Raw genomic sequence first — 13398 nt, 5'->3', positions numbered from 1 at the left:
GTCCAAAATGCACTAAAAAACAATTGAAAATTAGTTTTAAAGGTCCAATTACAAGTTCAAACTTGTAGTTACCCATTACACATATGAAGTTGCATGTTTGTTCTCCACAATTGCAAGTTAATGCTCTTGTTTTTCCACACATGTAATGTAGTTTCTAGAACCCTAAATTCACTTGTGAGCTCATTTTTGCATCAATTTATACCTTCCCTTGTCAGTTTTATTTGCACACACGACCTACCAAATCAATGGATTAAGGCATGGGCCTTATTTTGCAAGCAGATTCCAAGATTGGAGGATGATACAAAGAAGAGATACAACAACAATTCATGGTTGAGAGCATAGAATGCTTTCAAAACAGAGATAGGTTTCTTACTTCAGCCTTGCAAAGAACTTCCCTACTGAAAAGCCAGTACTACTCCAAGCAAGAAGATAAGGTTGAAGTTCGTTGGCCAAGGACACAAAGATCATTAAGGATGCAAATTCTTGTTCTGGCTCAAGATGTCTTCACCAATCCAGAATACTTCAAGTTTTAGCATCCTGAAGTGGCATGAATATCATCACAGACAAATGATGATGCAGTTGGAGTTGTGTCTTTGGAAACTTATATTAATTATGCATTTGTAATTTTGTTTTGACAAATTACATGTAATGTCAAATTTGTAATTGCAAGTGTCACTTTACTTACATTTTTGTGAAATGTAATTACATGTAAGGCAACTACAAGTTGAGTTAGATTAGGACTGTAGTTGGAATAGGTCATAGTGGTTGAGAGAATTTTTCAAGTTAGTTAGGATCCTCCCACCTTTTTCTCAAGGTTCCTCTCCTATAAATACTTGAGGGGGTCTATTGTAATTTTTATCTTTTGTCAATGCAACAAAACCTTACCAGTTTGTATGTACACTCTAAGACTCTAAGACTTTTTGTTGATTCAAGGTGTTATGTGACGACATTTTCTAGAGATTGATTGTGATTTTTGAGGTGTTATGCAAGAGTGATTCAAGCTCAATCTTGTAGACGTTGAGTTGCTTATTGTGTTTGGAATTTTAGATTAGTTTTAAGATTTGATACTGCAGACTTTGAGCTGCTTGTCACGTCTGAAACTATTGTAGGATGCTCAAGCAAAGGGTTAACTTGCAAACTTTGTGCTGCTTTTATTATCTATGTTTGTGCATAAGAGGTGCATCATGTGGTTAGACTTTGAGCTGCTACATATTGTGCTTAGTTACCAGAAAATCATCTATAAAGGTTGATAGGACAGTAGAAGTGTTGAAGACTTTGTGCTTTCATTTCTATTTTCCCATCTCGGGGAAGTGACAGAGGTCTTTGTGCCTTCATGGAAACTTTGCTTCCCTTTATGTTCCAAAAATCCTACAAAAAAGTCTCATTTCTGTATTTGCTGTTATTTATTTCCAGTTGCTATTGCTTTTTTGTGAAGAGAAAAGAGTATAGTTTTTCTTGGAAGAAGAAGAAAGACTGTTGTCTCACCCATATTAGATTAGTTTAGTTTGTAGATAGGGGGAGCCTTCCCTAAATTATGAGAGTATCATACTCACACACTGTGACTGAAACCACAATTTCGCACATCCCCCAGGTGTACAAAATTTTCAACCAACATTCTCCATCAACAAACTCAACTTAGAATATTCTTTGTAGTGTGTAATTAATTTTCTCCAAGGGGGGGTGAACGAGGCACCAAGAAAGCTACATCTTTAAACATTTGCTTGAAGAAGAATAGACCACATGAATTGAAATTCCATGGGTATAGAAACATTGGCAATGGAAAACTTTGCCACATCATGTTCTTCCATATTGAACATACTTGCAATTGTCCTTGACCTCTCACTAGCACTAGTATTTCTCTTTCCTCTCATGGAAATATCAATACTACCACTAGAAACTATGGATGGCATAGGAATATCTATGTAGATTGTACTAGCGTTGGCACACCCTTAGGCCTTGCTTCCACCTCCATGTAATCTATTAATCTTTGCCTTCTCATCCTCTTTTATCCTGTGGACACACGTTAACCTCATGTCCTGTAATGCCCAAGAGATGAGAATATACCTCGGTGTAGCTCTTAAAATCTATCTTGCAAGTATGACACAACCACGCTCTACTACCCACTATATTTTTCTTTTTGTCTTTGTCGAGGGCTATCACAAATTGAAGAAGATGGTGTAAGGGCACTCAAATGAGTTGTGTGGTTGTTCTCCACCCACATAACTCCTACACCCTGATGAACCCCTAGGTGAGGTTGTAATAACCAACCTCAATTTTTTAAAAAAATAAAAAAATGTGTTAGCTTCCAACTGAAATGAAAAGCTAACAAATTTCTTTCCACTTTCTAATCACCTAGATCTTGAGTAGGGCAAGGGGAGAGACGGTGTTCCAGAATGCAACTAAATTGAAAGCAAATGCTGAAATGAAAGCATTAGGTGGAAAGCTGGCCAAACCACTTTATTCAGCAAAATGCATGCAATATAGAAAAGTAAACATCTGCTTATTTGACAGGAATTACAAAGGCACATCCATTTTTATGGAAAAGCTTAGGGGCACATCCACTTTTCAGTGGGAAAGCTCATTTAAACTAAAATTAAATAACAATTGGGGCACATCCATTAACAGTGGGAAAGCTTATACAACTTAAAGTAAATAGCAAGCTCCTTCTACTTGTCCAGTGTTGGGTGATTATAAAACCACTTGTTTAGTTGGGTAAATATCAATAATAACCAAAATAGATTCACTGATGGTATTACCATCGAATGTTACAATCCAAGTGTATGGAAATAATGAATTTGGTGGTGTGACCGTCTAAAGCTCTACAACATTAGTCCAGGAGCAATATTTATCATCAAATGTGAAGTGGGTTATCTGCTGATATAGAAATCGGTAATAGCAATGGCATATAACAACTCCAAGTCAACTCCAAATAGCATGAACAAACACCAAACTGGAAACTACTTTAAAGTACCTTGTGAGAATGTTGCAGAATATGCTGACATAGGCCTGAAATGTTTCGCTTCTTGCTGGTGACAACTTCTGAGCAGGTCTAATATAATTTGGTAGTGCTGGATATGCACCAACCAGCTTATGAATCACTCACAAACTCAGCCAAAATGATGAATTACAACTTAACTAGTGTTTAAACAGCATCGATAAACCTTGACACCAACTAATGAGCAGGAAAAATCCCCAAAAGAGAGGTGATTTATTGTTTAGCTCATGTGCCAAGGATTGGAACCGCTACAGCTTGTACCTGACCATACAAGACATCAATGTCACTCCTAACCCTTTTGAATCAGCAAAGAATCAGCTCCCAATGTGGTGGCCAGATCTATAGTTTCATATTATCTTAGTTTGAAACACAATGAATCACAATCGGCACCAAACGTGCTTCCTAAAACTGAAAATAAACCCTCTTGAATGGTAAGGCCCAACAAGAGAATAATCCACCAAGAAACTTGCAAGAAAACTCTGGAAGTATGAAGGTAAACTTTCCAAAATCAGCAAGCTAAAACACATCAAAATCTGCCATAGCTGGGAACTACAAACTGCAACTTCAATATGCACAATGGTGATTCCTGAAATGAAATCACACCTGTTTAGCTAGGGATTATCTTTCAAATCCAAAACTAGACATCTAGAGAGGGTTTTTGTTCTTTGAAGATTGTGGAAGAACTCATAGGTTCAATCTGATAGCATAATAATATCAATAATAGTATATGAGCAAACGAGACCACTCAACCTCCTTTTATAGCTTTTGGAGGGAAAATACCCAATTTAAAAATATAAATTAATTAATTATCCCATTCAAATGACTTTTTAAACAATTAATAATCTTTTTAATGTAAAAAGGCCCCTTATCTCCTAGGCATCCAACTTGAGGGTCATAAACATCTTTTAAAAATTGATATTACACTTAAGTTGTTGAATAATAATAAATAATTAGAACTTAAGTGAATAATTAAATTAATTCACCAGAGTGGCAGGAAGTGTTACAACGACATCAGAGCCCAATTATGAGCATGCCATGAAGAAACTGAAGTTGATGATGATGGGTGTCAATTTAGTGATTTTCTAAATAGACATGATCTCCAAGAAGTCTGGAGAACACCCCAAGAGTAAGAAAACACTTCTGAAGGTGTCATTGCGATCCCCACTGCAAGTTGAGCTCATTGCAACTAATAGAAACCAAAGAATACTGAACTTGTGCTCTACAAAATCTTTGGAGTCCCCTTTCCCTTCCCAATTAGCCTATGCGAACTTAGGAAATAGGCTAATTGTCACCAAATTGACTAAGTCTGAGAAGTGGACATTATAGAGGTTGGAACTCTAAGATCTCTTTTGTTCATTTTATGTTCATTACTCTCATTGCTGCTGCCGATGTTTTGTTAAAAAACAATGCAAGTGTAAACTTAAGATTGAAAAAAAGAAAATCAAACAATTCTTTATTTACAATTTGAAAAGATCAGTGGAAAAAAACAAATGCAAAGAATCATTTACCTCTTCTACTTATTTTGTTCTATCATTGCTCGCTGCTCACTAATGCTACCCTTGTTTTGATTTCTCTAACTACACCTTCAAACCCTACTCAAAGTGGCTTTTTTCCCTCCAATTTAGCTACATTTTTTTGGCATATAAAAATGAATGAGAATGGAAGGAGGAGGTCTCTTTTACTCATCTAGGGCTAAGTGTGGTGTGAAGGCCCACAAAAAAACATTAAAATGATGATGTCAAGTGTTTTGCCATGGGGACAATTAGGGATGTCTAGGCATCTGCGTATTTTTGGGTTAATGAGGACAATTTTTTTCTTCTTGGAGATGGTTGGGGGACCTTTCAGAGGCATCCCTCCAATATTCTTGGTGCAGGTACAAAGCAAATAATCTTAGGGACAGATCCATGGGGAACATAGGCATAACATCATTGGAGAGAGAAGTTTATAAAAAATAGTGTTATGTGGGAGATCACTTGATCAAAACTCGAGTGGTATTAAATTAACTATACTTGTACAATAGATATATATTTAAAATATAGGCAAGTGCTAAAATAGTTCTTATTATTTCTAACATGAGACATTTGAAGTTTGAATCCCATCAATGTCTTTTCATTTTATATTTTTAAAAAAAAGATGCACTTTTAGTTGAATTGGACATCCCATTGTTTCGTGGGATTTACAAATATGTTTGGAAACTTTGATTGTACACTTGGAGGCATTTACGCTACATTAGGCAGATAGAGAATAAAGATGTTAAAGAGGAGGTTGGAGGAATTTCTCTATCTTGAGCTAGCTTTTTGGTCAGAGATGGTAGTTTGCATGAGAAGCACCAGTTCTTCATTTTGTCCCTAATTAAGTTTTGAAGTCTACACATTGAAGCCAACAAGGGATCTAATGTAGATGAACTCAGTATGGAGGGCTGCTAGATAATTTGTGAGTTTGTGGATCTTGTGAATGCAGCTGAACATGCATGGTTGTCCAATCATTTGGGAGATTTGTATCGGGGATGTGGAATTTGTGAACTTGGGAATTCAGCTTTGGAGCAACACTTTTATGAGAGTTATGATGTAACTTGATGGAGTTCTAGTTGTTTGAAGAACTATTTTCAAACATAAGCTTTTGATGGATATGTGATTTTGTTTGGTTTTGGGGTAATGAGGTGGGGAATGTTGGAATATTACACCATGGTATAGTAAATATAGGTTAGGTAAATAAATACTATAAATAGTTAGTTAAAGCAAATGTTGTTTTTGTGGTAGTTAGCTGGGTGGAGAAGTTTTTGGTATAGGGAACTCCAAGCTTATAAGCCAATGGATGCTGATGAAAAATTATTTTGATGAATGATAATATAGTATACTGCTATCAATTTGGTGAAATTATGGCATGATTATTATTTTTTGTGTATGCTCACTATTTTTAATAGAATTGTTCGACAGACAACCTTGGCTATGAATACATTTGTGCCATTTGAGAAATGTTGGATGATTGGCTTTGATCCAATGAAATGGTTGCTAATAGTAGCTTTGATTTGGATAAAGTAATGTAGAGTTTTCTTTTGTGAAGCAACTCCAGTGTTCAACCTGTTCAACCTCCCAGATTAAGAATTATCCGAGTTGCCAGGTTTGGTTGTTTAGGCCTTTGTATAGCAGAATTATGGGACAGGTTCGGTTTTGGTTTGGGATGGCCCCAGGTTCACTTAGGGTCTGGCTTTGAATTCCAAATGAAGCTCTGACTCCTAGTCTCCAAAATCCTGTCGCTGACTTCCCTAAGGCCATTCCCTTGTCTCTAACATGTCCCAAAGGTTCACATATTCCGACAGATCCAACGACTTCGACATCACAGTACGGACCAGCTTATGCCCCCCATTTGATGGGTCATCAGCAGCAGGTCGTTGTGAGTATTTGTCACATTTTCTATCTAACATAATATACTATAGATAACATATTCTATTTTTAATATATTAAATCTAATATATTATATAATATAATATTTAATGTACTATAGATTATATATTCTATTTATAATTTTTTTTTTTTTTTTTTGATCGGTAAAAGGCCGAAGCCGAAATTTTATTATAAAAAATGAATAAATATTTATAAATATTAATATAATATACTATAATATATATAAAAAGTTCTATTTATTGGTAGTTATGAGTATCATTGTTATTATAATTTATAATCTTGATTATATATATATATACCCGTACCCATACCCAAGGGAAAAAAATTACAGTACCATTGTATTGGGTTCTAGTACCCGTACCCGCACCCATGCTGGAACCGGTAACTTAGAGAATTATTTTAGAATGCTCAATGAGTGTTTCTGTATGGCTTTCCCTGTGCAAAAATGATGACAAAACTTTTTAGTATTTGTAAATATTTTGTTTATGCAGGTACCTAAATTTTGTAAGGGCATTTGGGTGCCTTTTGGGTATTATGCTATAATGAAGGTTGAAATAACTTAAGAAAGCAGTCATAGCCTTTCTAAAATCATGGATTGAAGTGTGGGTGCCTTCTGGGTATTAAGCTATAATGAAGGTTGAAATAACTTAAGAAAGCAGTCATAGCCTTTCTAAAATCATGGATGTGTAAAATAAATAGGAAAATTGCTTTATAGTTTATTATTGTTTTCCAGTCTGCCTATTTGCACTTGTTGATAGAAACAAGGAAATAATGATTGGTGACTATGGGCAACCTGATTCTATTATTTATAGTAGTTGTATTAATGTGAGCTTCTTTTAGAAACTCCATAATCAGTATGTTTTCTCTCTATTTTCATTTTGCTAAATTGCGTAGTTATCAGGAAACTCTAATATGGTGACTATTTTTATATATCGTATGGTCATACCCTTATCCATATACTCACTAATCTGATTTAAAATCCTCTCCCCTCCCCATTCTTGTAACCACATTCCCACTTTGCAAGGTGGGTAGGATAAATTCATTTTTAATGCTTGCCTAAATGGCCCTTTTTTGTAACTTTATTGAATGATATTTTGAAAACAAAACACCCATGTTGATGTTGGATTCGGTGGTTGGGGATGTGTAAACATTTGATTCAATAACATTCAGATTTTTTCCCAATTCTTGGTATCATGTTTTAACTGTACATTTGCAAGTTTTTTGTTGTTGCTTTCTGTGCATTTACTAAGAATTTCATCAGTTTCAGTTTAATTGCATATCATCACTCTTTTCTCAAAAATCTGGATGATAATGATTCCTTAGAACGACAATTTGTTATCTTCTCAACTAAGTTGTTTTTGTAAAGTTCTGATTCCTGAGCATCTAGTGATATGTCATCTTCAATTGGACAGTCAGAGCTTGAAGCTCTATCCTTTCTGTATACAAATCCAGGCGATTTTGCTGACCTGAAAAAAAGAGTTGAACAGATTCAGAAGGAACAAGAAAAAGAATTATCAGAGGTGATTTTTTAATTGATTTTTGTGAATGGGTCATGAAGCTGTATTTTACTGAGATTCTTGTTATTGAGCAAGATGATGTAAATAAAAAATATATCTTGCTGAGACTTTTATGTGCAGGCAAAAAAGGTTTTGATTCAGCAAATTGAGGAAGATCAGTTTCTTGACTTCAAGACTATGGATGTTGAAGTAGTTTCTGTATGTAAGGAGCTCTATAGGTAAGATCAGTTTCATGACTTCAAGACCATCATCTTCTAGAGACTTGCCTGACTTAAATTATTCAAATCTGACCTCTAGTTCAAATTTTTTTTGGATGAATCAGCTCTCTATCCAATGATTTCTAGTTTCTTGAGCTTTTGGTTGAGTGCTATCAGATATTAGTTTTATATTTATTTAATCTTTGAGATTTCCTATTATCAGTAGGTGTGATGATGTTATCACAGGTATGACTAACTAATGTGTTGCCTGAAGAGTAGAGAAACAGCTTGAAGCTTTCTTGTTTCTGTTGCTTCTGGTTTCTCAGAAACATGCAACATGATGGATTATCTAAAAGCATGCCAACTTTTATGTCAAAAAGTAAATATGCGATAGAAATTGTAGTTATATTGTCTTAAATTATGATATTTATATCATAATTGCGTATTTAAAATACATTACTGTATGTTAATCAAACAAGTAAAATGGAATATTAATTTATTGAGATTTCTGTATTATTTCTTACATTTTTGAAGGCTAAGAAGGAATCTATCCCATAATAAGTGGGTCAGAGAAAGATCTTTTGTTTAACATTGAGACATTAATATACCTTAATAATAATCCGATTAAGATATGCTGGATCTGACTCATCTAGCTGATAGATGACATTCACTTGTTGGAGATCCTCTCTAAATTTGGAAGGTTTTACCCATATGTAATAATCACCTTTGGTTTTTTTTCTTCACACAGATTATAGTATTATTATTCAAGTGTTATATATCATGTATCTTTTAATTGGTCTACTTCATGGAACATAAATAAAATAATCAAACTAGTTAATATGTTCTAGTTCTTAACTTTCCTGTCAATGTTTGTTCACATTACATTGTGGCACCTAAGTTTCTATAACTTAAGAATTTCTTCCAATTTTGAAGCGCTAGCTTCATAACCTTACCAAACCATGGAAATGGCAACAACTCTATCCTACAAACTTACATTCTTACAGTAAATAGGGTAAGATTTCTATATCATGAGATATCTCTAGATCCAAACCTATTCCTCAAGGAACCAATTTGTGGTCCTACCTACATATCCAATTAAGGGAATTAGAGGCTCTTTATTCACATAAAGAATAATAGAAATACTTCATCCTTGCAGACTGAATGAGATCTCTGACCTCTCTTTTAACTGACAGACATTAATTGAGCTTATATGTACAATACAATTTATGTACAATAGTATGATAACAAGTTTATCCTAGATATGTTAGTATGATGCCAAAAACAATGCATGAACACAAACTGTAGTGATCAACTCATATAGACATCGTATGCCCATTGTAATGTCCCTTGTCGAGTCACTTAAATTTTGCCTACAATCTAAGAGATCAAGATGTCCAATATTGCAAGGAACCAATAGCTTTTAAAGGATTATATCAAGTTGTATGGATATAGGTATTTACTATGATACCTTTGATTATATTAAGAATAACTCTAACTCGAGTTCTTTAACAATAGACTTGATTATTGAACAATTTTTATACTAATCGAAGAAGGTAGAATGTAATCAATAATGATGCCAACTCTTCTTATATTGGAAATGACAAAGTCTGATATGAATTCTGGAATTCTGTTCCAAGTAAGGAAATCTGATACGAATACTGATTTGAGGGTGGAAGTCTGCTAAGAATATTTAATGTGATATATCTTCAACTATCTACGAATAAACCCTTTCTTAATGCCAATACAACTGAATAGATGTGTAGGATCTGCCTAAGTATATATCTGTATATGTACTAGTGAATTTTCTGTTATATAGAACTGAACCAGTGCACAATCACTGTTTCTGAATTATCTCCTTGAGATCATGCGCTTGAATAGGTCTGATCCTGTTTGCATATGAAAGAGACAAGATGGCTCTGTCTGATCGCTCTTGCTAAATGGAAACCTTATAATCATGGGATGATTTCTTGATGCCTTTTCTGATTATAATCTCTATGCTTGTGCGTTCCCAGCCTTGCAATTGGTGTATACCACTCTTACTTGGCTGATCGAGGACTCCCAAGGTCACTTCCTGATCTGAGTCTATTATTGAAATTAATAATTCTTCCATGTCTTCTTGGTCAGCCATGATTCCCTTAAGTATCTATTGAATGGACATGATGTGAGGAGTTGTATCTCACAATCTTGCAAACAACTTGATTAATTATGCGCCTTCCCTTAATCAGGTCTCTTCCTTATCAACATCATTAATGAATTAATCAACCCTTGATTGAACTGTTATCTCCCTTCTTGGACAGCGATAGACTTATTCCTAACTAATTAACGTGTGAGACATCCTTGGCTTGTGATGCTTTTGGACTATGATATCTTCCTTGATCGATTTGCTTTAGAGATTGAATGGGCTATTTCAGTCTCCCCTCCTTGGAATTGCTTGCCCACAAGCAACCTTAGATTCATGTCAATACTAGGGTCCCAAATAAGCTTGTAGAATGCTCCAACACATATTTGTTGCTTCATGTTGTTGTTTCTGAACTTACAAAGTTTGTTAACCTCTATCATACTATGAAGCAATCCACCATCATGCAATCTATCTACCATAGTAATTCCCCTGTCCCAAGTTCTATGATTGTCTTCAATCTCGTCACAGCATTCGTGAAGAACTTCTTTATTCAACTCAAAGAGCGGGTTGTCATAAATTGCATCAGCTTCAACTTCAAACAAAGGGCTATCAACAAACCTAAAGTTACCTTTGATTCTGAAATCAAGCCTTTTAGCTGGTCCAAACTTCTATTAACTGATTCTTTGGGATAATTGTTATTGGTTTTCTGTGTTGTCTGATTCTTCTATCTCCTTAGTTCTTCCTTTGTCTTCTTGCCCCTTGAAGTGTTTAGTTAGTACATTCAGATTTTCTGCCTCTTGAAAGATCTTATAAACATCTATCTACTTACCTGTTTCTTGCTTGTATAAATCTAGACCTCATGACATCTAACTACTGTTATTTTTACACTTATTATCTTTGGCGCCTCATCCTCCAAAGCGTTTAATGATATTTGTTGAGGTCTTTGACTAGGTGAGTGTGTGTGCGGGACTCTCGTTGCACTATTAGTCTGGAAACTCATCTCTTGTTCATTTAATTGTCCATGCATCTGCTTGATTTTCTGCAACTTTTTTTCTTGCTTGAGAAGCTATAAGCTTGGCATGTTTAGCTTTCTCATTCCACCATTCACACAGTTGTAGAGTCCTCCCCACATCTTCAGCACTATCCATTAGTTTTTCTGGTTCTTTGCTTGCCATTGCTTCCTCAAAGATTTTCCTCATTTGCTTGTCTTTATCATCTTCTGAATTTTGTTGTTTTTGTTGACTCTTTTCCTTTCATTCTTTTTTATGTGACCCATAATTGCCTTTTCCCATCTTTCAAAGCCATGGTTCTTTGTTTGCTTCTCTCAAAGTGATTAGAGTTGTCGCACAATGCATCCTTTGATTCACTTTCATTTGAAAGATTACTCCTCTCATCCATAATCATTGACTTATTAGTAGATACCATGTACTCCTCAAGAGGTGAATAAGAAAAATGATCGACATCCTTATCTCTAAGCAACTTCAAATAATCTGATTTATGATCACTAGCTTCAATCCCTTCTATGTCATTCTCAATGCATGGTCCTTGAGATGGAGTAAGAGCAATCTCAGGTTCAAAAGGAATTTCACATGCATCTTTCTTTATAGGATCCTTCTGATAGTCAAACCAAAAGCCTTCCGTATCATTGAAATGAATGAAGTCATCACCTACAACAGATATGATGCCATTATCATTATTAGCTTGCTCCTCATGCATCAACTTCGCATTAATGTCTGCCTCATAATCCTCATGAATCAAAGTACCTATTTCATTTGTAATTGAAGAAGCACATGAAGAATCAACTGCTTTTATTTCTGTAGAAGTGTTAGAAACTATTTCCTCTCCTTGTATGTTGCTACCTTCATTTTCTACATGTACCACTAAGGGAAGATTCTGAGAATCTTCCTCCCATTTATTTTCTAACTTGATTCTTTCCAATTCTTCTTTATTCAAGGGAGGCTTTAATTTTTCCTCACATTGTTTGAACACCTCGTGGAATAATGTATACACGGATGAAGAGAACCCATTCTTGTTTCCAAATGGTCCATAACAGAGATGTGATGGGTTGGGAGATAACATCACTCTTGTTGATCGTTAGAATCAGAATATCTTTCATGGTTGCAAAATACTTTTTGTCATGTTTGTTCTTGATTGTGGTGAAGAAATGATGGAACATGTCATGGACCAGGCCTTGCAATCCCAAGTCCACAAGAAAGATGCTTGTCCTAATTTCCTCAAATATCTATAATGTAGTCACCCTTTTTGAATAATGTGTACTATAGTGTCATCGAGATCTTTGAAACTATCTACAATAAGGTGTACTACCTCTTTCATCATGTCGTCGTCATAGGGAAGTAGAGGTACCAAGATTCTCATTATCTCACTTAAACAAGAGATCACCCGCAACTTGATCTCCTCATCACAATGCCTCAACCATTTGTGTTGTTTCAAGGTGGTCATTGTAGGAGTTAGGGCTATATCTAACACTTCAGAGGATGACTCCTCAATGTGTATCAAACATTCTTCTACCAATTTAAGTGTGTTCAAGGTATCATCCTTTGATTGCAATTGAGTCCTAAGCTTGTTGCCTGCTTCATATAGTGATCTTGCGAATGGGTTGATATCTTCTATTGCCATGATTAATCAAGTTTTTCGACATTTATCCAAAAGCTGGTAGGTTCACTAGCTCTGATACTAATGTCCCTTGATTGATTTTCTCTAACCTTGCAATTTAATGAGATAATTATGCTTATGATTCTTATGGTTTTGAAGGGAAATGTATAATAACTTCAGACAAAGGCTCAATTAGTAAGTCTTATATGAATATGAGATGCTCTACTAGACAATAATTCAACCTTCCTTATCTGATGCAAATTCCAGTATAATGTTCTGAGAGAAATTGGTTATGAAATCAAATATAAATTCCAACATATAAGAGGTCTGATGAATATATATATATATGCAGAAGTTTCTATGATTTCTTTGTTTCACCTCTTAGACAATTGATACAAGAATATGTCTTTTGATCTTCTATCTATAAGATCGCCGTGCCTGAATGATTCCTTTGTAACATGTGATTGACTATCTGTGTTTCTGATAAAAGAATCAGAATTCAGATCTTGGATTGCTCTTCCTATTATCTCTCCTTGTGATCATGCAATCTGGA

At 35.0% G+C, this 13398-nt stretch overlaps 1 protein-coding gene across 5 annotated transcripts in view; it reads left to right on the top strand.

The window, feature by feature from the left end:
- Nucleotides 1–13398, top strand: part of LOC131056102 (putative GTP diphosphokinase RSH1, chloroplastic) — a 135037-nt gene that overhangs the window by 95897 nt on the left and 25742 nt on the right. For all 5 annotated transcript variants that reach the window (XM_057990442.2, XM_057990444.2, XM_057990443.2 and 2 more), the window contains exons 11-12: nucleotides 7812–7919; nucleotides 8037–8134. In XM_057990442.2, coding sequence (XP_057846425.1) covers nucleotides 7812–7919; nucleotides 8037–8134 — 206 coding nt within the window. The remainder of the gene's footprint in view (nucleotides 1–7811; nucleotides 7920–8036; nucleotides 8135–13398) is intronic.

Source organism: Cryptomeria japonica, chromosome 2, assembly GCF_030272615.1.
Source record: "Cryptomeria japonica chromosome 2, Sugi_1.0, whole genome shotgun sequence".
Lineage (NCBI taxonomy): Eukaryota > Viridiplantae > Streptophyta > Pinopsida > Cupressales > Cupressaceae > Cryptomeria > Cryptomeria japonica.
The sequence above is the reverse complement of the archived record's forward strand: the minus strand, read 5'-3'. Positions and strand labels throughout refer to the sequence as shown.